General features: G+C 34.5%; 1 protein-coding gene across 1 annotated transcript; it reads left to right on the forward strand.

Annotated features, from left to right (window-relative positions):
- The first annotated feature begins 46 nt into the window (after positions 1-46).
- On the forward strand, positions 47-2,518 carry LOC141685140 (uncharacterized). The gene is made up of 4 exons (XM_074490261.1): positions 47-308; positions 676-1,089; positions 2,109-2,258; positions 2,361-2,518. Exons 1-4 carry the CDS (start codon positions 47-49, stop codon positions 2,516-2,518), a joined length of 984 nt encoding a protein of 327 aa, XP_074346362.1.
- The last annotated feature ends 8,118 nt before the right edge of the window (positions 2,519-10,636 follow it).

Raw genomic sequence — 10,636 nt, forward strand, 5'->3', positions numbered from 1 at the left:
AAGTGCAGAACTCTCTTTTGTCGAATTTACTAATGTTGTGAAGCAAATGTATCCGGATAAAGCTAGTGGTCCGGACGGCCTTAATCCCGCATTCTTTCAAAATTTTTGGCTTGTTCTTGGTAAAGAGGTTTATATTAGTTATAGAGATTGGTTGCGTAACAATTCCTTTCCGGCTAATGTCAATGGCACCAATGTTGTGCTCATACCCAAAAAGGAGAATGCGTGCTCAATAAAGGACCTTCGCCCCATTGCGTTATGCAATGTGTTATACAAAATTCTATCCAAGGTTCTAGCAAATCGTCTTAAACGTATTTTATCCCAAATTATTACGAAAAATCAAGTTGCCTTTGTCCTTGGCAGGAGCCTTAATGATAACGTGCTCGTTGCTTTTGAGCTTATTCATTACATGAAAAGACTAATCATTGTAAAGAGGGTGATATAGCCTTAAGTTGGACATCTCAAAAGCTTATGATTGAGTAGATTGGGGGTATTTGCGTGGTAGAATGCAGAGTATGGGAATTTATGCTCAATGGGTGCGATGGATGATGATGTGTGTGACAACGGTTTCCTATGAGTTTTGCTTCAATGTTTCGATAATTGGACCTCTCAATCCTACTGGGGGAATATGACAGGGGGACCCCCTATCCCCCTATCTATTTCTTTTTTGCGTTGAAGGCTTATCTTTGGCACTTACTAGGGCTGTTTCAGATGGGGTTATTCATGGTGTTCAAGTTACTCCCACAACTCTAGTTATCTTCCATATTCTTTTTGCCGATGACTCCTTCTTATTCTTCCATGCAAATCATCAAGAAGTAGTAACAGTTAAGGGTCTGTTGGATGAATATGCTCGTGTCTCGGGTCAAGTCATCAATTATCAAAAATCCAGTATCTTTTTCTGCGATAATGTTAAACAAGAGCATCGAAATGCGTTGTTTGCCACTTTGGGAGTGCATAATAACTTGGAGAACCTCATGTACTTGGGTCTTTCTTCTTTAGTTGGTCATTCGAAAAAAAGAGTTTTTGGATTTGTTAAGGAGAGAATGTGGAAGAGGTTACAAGGCTGGGGGGCTAAGAAGATTTCAAGGGATGGTAAATTAGTTCTTATCAGGAATGTAGCAACAACCATTCCCTCATATTGCATGTCTTCTTTTCTTCTCCCAGAATCTATGTGTAAAGAGATGGAGATTATGCTGAATAAATATTGGTGGCATTCGGGATCAACAGATAGGAGAGGTATAAATTGGGTTGCTTGGGATGGTTTGAGTATGTCTAAGTGTCAAGGTGGCCTGGCATTCCGTAATTTATATGGGTACAATATAGCTCTTGTTGCTAAGCATATCTGGAATTTTATACATTTTCCTAACTCCCTTATGTCTCGATTCTTCAAACCTAAATATTTTCCTCAATCCCATATGTTGCAAGCTAAACAAAATCGGGTTCTAGCTTTATATGGCAAGGAATTGTAACAGCTAAGAATGAGGTTATGAATGGATATAGATGGATTCTAGGTGATGGTGAGTCGATTAATTGTGTTCAAGATCATTGGCTTCTTGGAAAAAATGATTTTAAAGTTGATCAGAATAGAACCTATGCAGACAACATGATGATTATGTCCAACCTTATGCAGCACAATACTCATGAATGGGATGTCAAGAAAATTAATGGAATATTCTTTGTTGACGATGTCAGGATAATTTTATCAACTCGTATCCCCCTTCTCCCAGTAGCAGATCGTCTTGCATGGTCCAGAACAACAAATGGTAGGTACTCGATTAAAACGGGATACCAATTGTGGCATTCGAGTAAAGTTGGCACCGGGTTTGTTCCTCAATCGAATGGTTGGAGTAAAATTTGGAAGTTGGATATCCCCCACAAAATAAATCTGTTTCTTTGGCGAATTTGTAGAAAAAATATTCCAGTGAAGAGTATATTGCATTCTAAAGGAGTGCAACTTTCTCTTAATTGTCCCTTCTGTGACTCTAGCATTGAGGATCTCATCCACATCTTCTTTTCTTGTCCGTTTGCTCTGGCATGTTGGCATTATTCATGATTGACTGTCGACGTTTCTACCGTGCATCATGTTCCATCTTGGCTTCTATCTCAAATAGACACTGCTCCTGGTAGTATTGTTCTGGGCATTGCAAAATGTTTTTGGGGTATTTGGTTTTTTCGCAACAAAAAGGTGTGGGAGAGTAAATCAGTGAATGCAGCTACTGCTATGGATTGGAGTTCAAAGGGTATTTCTGAGTGGAGGCAAGGTAGGCTAAGGAAAATGGCTTAGAACCAAACCAGTTCAAGTGCTCCTTCTCGGGAGTCTGTGAAATGGGTGTGCCCTGATCCTGGCGTTCTCAAATTGAAAGTTGATGCAACTGACTATCAGGGAGCTTCTTCTTTCTCGATTGGTATGGTTCTTCGCAATCATGAGGGTTCTTTTGTGGCTGGAAAGACTTTGTGTCAAACTATGGTTCCATCAGTTTTGGAGGCTGAAGCTCGTGCCATCATGGAAGGTCTTCACTAGCTTTGCTCTTTGTCTCATGACATGGTTGTTGTGGAGTCTGACTCTTTGATCAATGTTCGAGCATTGCAAAACACGTCTGATAACTTGCTGGAAGTTGGTCATGTATTGGATTCCTATCGTATAATTGTTGATTCTAAGTCGGGGTATTCAATTGCTTTTGTTAAAAGACAAGCGAATATGGTAGCTCATCTCGTAGCTAAATTGCCTTGTTCTCTAGATTGTCAAAATGTTATTTCGTCTCCTTCAGGGGTATTGTTGAAGGCTTTGTTTTCTGATATTTCTTGAGTTAATGAAAGCGTCTTTCTTCAAAAAAAAGTTATTGTAGTTTAAGAAGACAAAATAATAGTAAATAAACAAAAAAGTCTATTATTTTTTATTCATTTTGTTAGACCATTTGTATATTTTTCTTTTTTTTTCTTAAAACCAGTGAGCGCTAAAATAACATTCTGCAAAGTATGTATGCAGAAAAAAAAGAAATTGTTTTTGTTTTCAAAACTCACTGGATGTTATAGCCCCACTGGTCATAGCTTGAGTCCGAAGACAGATGATTTAACTAAATAATTCAAGGCAGATGGTTTAGGGCAAATGACATAAAGTAACACAATTTTATTATGCGATTTGGGTCACATGCATTCAAACCAAAAATCTTATTATACATATAATGCAGAAGAACTGTGGTACACTTGCCCCCGACCAGCTCTATAAGTGACATACATGCAACATAATACTATAGATTCTTGTAAAACAGAGCAACCGTGACAATTTTATAAGAAATGAGAGATTATTTTATAACGATAAGATGAAACTAAACCTTCTAGTGGTTTGTATGTGTTGGAAAAATTTTGAATAAAAAAACTTTTACATTTATTTATTATACTTGATTTGTAACTAATAGAATTTTAATTTTGTAACTCCTATAATAATGATATGATTTTATTGGATCATTAATTGGGAGGTTACGAACTTAATTAATTTGTAAGTTACATATTCCCCCTATAAAAAAGAGACTCTTGTCTCATTGTTTGATACGAGGGATATGCCCGTGCTACGCACCGGGTAAACTATTATCGTTTAATTTTGTGAAATTTATTTAAATTTCGTTCTTCTTAGAAATATAAAAGTAGATATTATATTTTATCGTAAATTCAACATATTTAATTTTGAAACTTTTCCTTCTGACGTTTTACGCAATTTAGAGTGTCTTAACTCTTAACTATTAACCTTTTTATTCTCACGTTTTCAGTAGGCAACGTTATTATATTTAGTGCAAAATATCGGCTAATCGCTTTTTTAATTAAAAATAAAAAACGCATATAGAATAGAGTATGTAGAATATAATTTGTTGCAATAATTTGTTTAAAAAATGAGAAGAAAACAAAATTATGTTTATGTTAAATTATAATTTATTTTTCTGTTTTAAAGACAAAGTTTTTATAAAATGAAAAAAAGATAATAGAACCAAAAAAATCATAAGATCAAAGAAAAGTCCAAACAAAACAAATAACCTTAACTTTGGGATTAAGTTAACTATTTTATCTAATTTTAAACATTTTTAAATTAATTTTTTTTTGAAATTTGAAAAGAAGACATTATATTTTATCGTTAATAAATATTTTTTAGACGGTTAAAAACGTGAATTGTGTTCATTTAATAAATCAATTGTGATATAAAATTAAATAAATAAATGCATTAGTTTTCATTTATTTATTTAATCAAAAATCAGTCATTGATTAAAAATAAGTCCTGTAAATACTCGAGCTGTACTCCTCTGTATCAGCAGGCCTTCTAATCTCCGAAATTTTGTACCTTCAAATATTTCCAGTCTTCTCGAGTACCAAAACCACTTAACAGTATTTCTAAAAATAATACTCCATTTCCTTTCACGGAATACTAACGTCTAGTGCAAGGGTCTGGTTCATTGACGACTAGTTCCGCTCTCAGGCCTTCGTATTATACCCGTACAAACCACTGTTAAATCTTGTACCAAATATAACCAACTTCACTAGGAATCCTTGAGGTCTTCACACTAATTCTGATAACTGCTTCGAATAACTCCAACCTTATTCCTCCGATGCCTGAACATATTAATGAACTTCATACAGATCATTGTTGACGTCTTCTTCACTATAGCTAACAAAACCTTTTGTGCATATACCCAACAAAAAATCTGTACTGATTCTAGTGGAACATAGATTATTTCAAAGTCCTTGTCCTATGTTGAGTTATCCAAACCAGTATTGTTGAGTTATACATACTGCTTCAATCTTGCTCAACAATCTCCCCCTATTTGACTGTTACACCTGACAGTCGAATAATAATGGAGAAGCAACAGTTTGGAGGATAACTCAACTAACCTTATCCAAAAATCTTCTATTAGCTTTCAACTTTCAATCCTGGACTTGGAAATAATATTATCTTATATCTACCGTATCTTTTATACACATTCAGCTTCAGCGGAGAACATATTCTTTTCTCCCTTATGTAAAGTTGCAGATAGATACGTCTTCCAAACACTGTCTTCAATAACCTTCAGATCTTCCCATAAATCATATAGAAAACATTTTGGAATCCAGAACCAAAACCCAATAATCTCTCCCCTTAATATGAAGAATCCCTTCTTTAGTACGATAAAGTTGGAAACTCCCCTTTTTAGTTATATAAAGACTATTAGTCCATAATCTCTGTATAATCTCTCCCCCCTAGTTGAGTAATCCTTCAAAATGTATTCAGGGTAGAACCTTAGGATCAACCAACCAAGTGAAGAGACTATTTGGTAACCATTTCTCACAGTGCAAGTGTGTGATTTCTGATTAGTGATCTCACATTGTGTTTCACTCCACTCTACACTCAAGTGTTTGTCACTCAGTCTCACAGTGTGCCACTCACTCAAAGCTCCAAACATCCAAGTGTTCCTGCGAGAAAATCCTTTTCATAGAAAAGTTGCCTTCCACCTTCAAGGATGGAAACTCTCAGTCAAGAGATTCAAAAATGTTCCTTCTGAGAGGGGAAATTAGGATTCTTTAAGTGGCAGAATTTATGATATCCCTCAACTTCCATGAAGAAGTATACCTTATAAACTCATTAGTTGATATCTGAGTCCTTATTTACAAGCTGCAATTTTGACTAAGTCAAAATCATTTCCAGATTTGAATTCTGGGAAGATAACCAATGATCAATGATATGCCATTAGAGATCAAAGATTTCTTCTGAAGTCTGTGAGGACTTATCAGAGTCTCCAAGATATTAAGCCAAAAGATCAAAATCCAAGATTATTTCACATATCATAGACTAGGATCTGAGAATTAAGATCGAGCAAATTCCAAGATCATATTTTCTCATTCAAGATCAGAGATAAAGAGCAGAAACATGATATATGATTTTAACCTATTGCCATTGACCTTGATATCGCTTGACAATGATTTTTGCGTCAATACCTTCCTTGTGTGTGTGCATCTCACATGTGCATTGGAAATATTTTAATCAAGGGGTAGTGACTCTCATACAGATGCCCTGGCTGACAGGCGAATTTTCAATAGATAACATTCTGTTGGGATAATGCACCTAGTAACTGTTTATATGCCTTTTTCAGCACTATATTCTTCTGAGAGAATACAGATGGGCTTACAGATGTCTCATGTTATAAATACTCCACTTCTTTGTGAGAGACAAAGCTGTAGGGTTAACCTTTCCTTCCTTATGTGGTGCTTCTTGGCACTATCTACCTCATTCTCAACACAACTTCAATACCAAATGGTAATTTTGTCTGATCACTGAGTTGGTATCTCAAGGAAATTAAGTGAATCAGAGAAAAATATGGGGAATATATCATAGTACGGTAATGGAATACTGTTTGAGAAGTGTTTGGTTCTAATGACTTGGGCTAGAACCTATGAGGTTTGATAGGCTCTTAGTCAGTTCCTAAAACCACTGAGGGTGTTGAAGATCATAAACATCCGAAGTACAATATCAGAGAATTTAATGATCAAGAACATAGTGATTTTAGAATCAGAGATCTTTTACCTTTACTTACCACAATATGGATTCATGAAAGATGTCTCAGATGATCATGTTTTCTGATTCTTTTAACAGTACTACTCAATCAAATCTCATTAGCTCAAAACAGTTCAAGTTAGTCTAATACAGATAAACACCATAAAGGAAAGAGAGTGAACATTGTTCCAAACTTATAAGACTTGCATAAGGTAATCAGAGTATAAGAAATATATCAGGATCTAATATCCAGAACAAAGTATAAGCATCGCAAGATCATCAGAGTTACATATAGGATCAACACATAAGTCATAAAATCAATTAATTATTCTAAGAGTATATCTAAGAAGTATGCACCAATTGATTAGTCAGCACAAGACTGAACCAATTAAAAATACTGATATAAACATCTCACAACTATCATAAATTATGCTGCATATTTATTCTAGCACAAGATAGACAGAGTTATTCTAGCATAAACAGAGAATCAGAGTGACCAAGGAATCTGTTGTCAGAGTTACCTAGGGTATGAAACTTAACAATCATACAGAATCATTCAGAAAACATGATACAATCACACATAATATAATCATAATTCTCAAACTAGTTGCACATGATCTAAACCTATAAATCAGAGTTATGATATAATCACAAAGGAGATTACAGGATCTAAAATCAGAGTGCAAATAATATGAGATGTGTGTGTGCTGCAATAAATATCAATATCATGAGTGTTTGCATCAGAGAAAACATATAGCATGAAACATTCAAACAACTCATATATTGCATCAAAAACTCTAACTTACTTACCACTAGCATATAACATGTAACACATGGTAATCAGTTAGCTTCAAAATAAGTTTACAAACATGGATATATGTATGAATAGATATGTAAACTTACTTTCCCCTCAAAGCATCATCATTGGGGTAGTAAAGTTTACCTGCACCAAATTACATTTGTTGATTTCCAATTAACTGGACAAATTCAACATGCTAAGTTCACTAACCAACTTATTAAAGGTAACTTCATCAAGTGGCTTCGTGAAAATGTCTGATATTTGGTCCGTTGTGGAAATATAGTGAAGTCCACAATACCATTGGTTATATGCTCTCGAATGAAATGATACCTTATATCAATATGTTTGGTCCTTGAATGCTGAACATAATTGTTTGAGATTTCTATGGCACTTGTGTTATCACATTAGATAGTAATATTCTTCAAATCAAGTCCATAGTTTCAGAGTTGTTTTCTCATCCAAAGAATTTGAGAACAACAGCTTCTAACAGCAATGTATTCAGCTTCAGCAGTAGATGTAGAAAATGAATGCTACTTCTTACTAAACCAAGAAACCAATCTTCTTCCAAGAAACTGACAGCTTCCCGAAGTACTCTTCCGATCAATCTTACAACCAGCATAATCAGAATCTGTATAGCCAATAATATCAAAGCCCGTATTTTTAAAATACCAGATACCTAGATTAGGTGTACCCTTCAGATATCTGAAAATTCTTTTGATGTCTATCATATGAGATTCCTTCTTCTTGAGAATAACCCTTAGCAACCAGTCTCGCCTTGTTCCTTATTACAATTCCATCTTCATCAAGCTTGTTTCTGAAAACCTATTTTGTGCCAATCACTGATTTGTCTTTAGGTCTGGGTACAAGCTTCCACACTTTATATCGTTCGAACTGATTGAGTTCCTCTTGCATAGAAATCACCCAATCAAGATCCCCAAGAGCTTCATCTACTTTCTTTGGATCCATTTGAGATAGAAACCCAGAATAAAAACATTCATTTGCTATAGCTCTTTTAGTATTGACTCCACTTCCAGGATTACTAAGTATCAAGTTCTGAGAGTGGCTTTTACTCCATATTCTATGTCTTGGTAGACTATCCCTTGACGACTCAGCATTTCCAGAATTTTGTTGTGTCTGACTACCGGATCCTTCTTCTTCTCCTTGTTCTGCTCCCCCTGAGTTGTTTCCAGCTTGATCTACAGAATCTGAAGCTTGAGGACTAGTCCCTGAGATAGTGTGACTATCATTACTTGTATCATGACCATTACCTTCAGAGTCTGCATCAGAAGATCATCAGGATCATTGCCATTGTCATTATTGTCTTGAACAACTTCAGGTTCTTTTTCTCCATTAGAAAGATCTTCAACATCAAGATTATTGCTATCATCTTCATTCTGAATACTTGGGAGCTTGGCATCATCAAATGTTACATTAAGGCTTTCCACAACCCTTTGATCACTAATCACATACACCCTGTAAGCCTTTGACTCCAGAGAATAGCTCAGAAAGATACCTTCTTGTGACGACTGGGAATTTCGGGACGTGATTATGTGATTAAATAAAAGGATAAATGATCTTGTTGGTGAATTATCTTTATTGTATATTAGTAACTGGGAACGTAAGATGACCCGTTCCAGTTTGATGAAGCAGCTTAGGGGATAAGCTGTGTTGTCGGGCCGTCAGGTAGAACGAGACTCGTTTTAAAAGAGCTTAAAAGTATTTAAATGTGAACTGTGTGCTATTGTGTGAAATAGAAAAGTTGAAGTGAGTATTATATTCCAATGATGTGTCAGTTGATATAAAGAGAAGGATTATGAAGCGTGTTTAAAAACGCTCAGCGTCGGGCCGTCATACAGGACGCGACCCGTTACGCAAAAAAGGAAAGTAATGATAAAAAGGAAAATTTTGTGATCAAGTAGTATGAGTTGTGATGTGTGAATATGTGTTTTCTTGTCTATATGCATGATTACGTGATCTGGATGATTTTAAATGATTTTAAGGGATTTATTTGATTTATTTGATTTAAAATAAGGTTTATTGAACCTTTAAATATTTTTATAAAATTATCCGAGTATGTTCAAGGTGTGAAGTTGGTTTGGTTATCTTCAAAATAATCCTAGAGACTTTAGAAAAATGATAAATGGATTTATTTGGTGATCGATGTATTTTCAAATAATTTTATTCAGCTATAATCCTATTTTGAGCGCAATCTTGTAAAATCCGTAATAAATCAACCGTTCGCTCAAAAATTATTTTGAAAATATGGCTGAAAAGCTAATTTCAAGATCTATATTATAAAACTAATATTCGTGACATGTTAATCTTTTATAATTCAAAAATATATTAATCAAATTCATTTTTGATTAAGGATAAAAGGAAATTAAGAATTTAGATTCTTTTTAAATTACCAACTTGCCCTTGTATGCATTTCCACTCACAACATGAGAGAAGATTAGATGTGTCATTTCCTACCCCACTATCTCCATTCAACTTAACCAAATGACCATACTATCCTTGCATGCATTTTGTGCTAATAATGAGAGAAGGGTACAAGGGTAATTTCTCTTTTTCACTAACTTGTAAGTATAAAAAGAGAGAAGTTTGGTCATTTACATTTTAATTCTATCCCTTCCTTTCTCTTTCTATCTTTTCTCTCATATCTCTTTTATCTCTTCTCTTCCGAGCTCTCCCTCTCGGCTCTCTCTCATACACTCCCTTCTTCTCTCTCTTACATGCAAAGCTTAATTCTAGTTGGAAATCAAAGTTTTTACCATCAATCTTCCTTATTTCTCATTCTCTATCCGTTTACCTTTTGCATGTAAGTGTTTAAGCTAGTTTTGAAATCAACTTCTTTTGATTTTATCTAAGAAAATCTCAATTTCTTAGTATATAATCATATAAGAAGTATACTGGATGTTATGTTGTATTTTCTTTGGTTTTGTTTGGTGTTAGTTCGAATTTTGTTGTTAAAAGAAAAAGGGTTTTTTGATTTTGAATGATGAGTTGCTTATTTATTTTAGTGTTAAACTTGATATTGAATATAAATCTTTGTTTCTAAGAAAGTTTCATGGCATGCATGTAAGGTTTGAGTATAATCAAATAAGTTTAGTTTGATTTGTAAAGAAAATGAGTTGAATGGTTAAGTTAAGGGTTAAAATGAGTTGAAATTGTGATTTAAAGCCTTGCATGTGATAAGTGGCATTTTATACCACTTAGAGCATTTCATAATGGCTTGAATTGGTGTCTTGAACTCGAGTATTTTGTGTATTTAACGCGTTTTCGAGTGTTTTTGCATTTCAAGGTATAACTTGCTTAGACAGGTGGATTTC

The sequence above is a fragment of the Apium graveolens genome, chromosome 9, assembly GCF_009905375.1.
Source record: "Apium graveolens cultivar Ventura chromosome 9, ASM990537v1, whole genome shotgun sequence".
NCBI lineage: Eukaryota > Viridiplantae > Streptophyta > Magnoliopsida > Apiales > Apiaceae > Apium > Apium graveolens.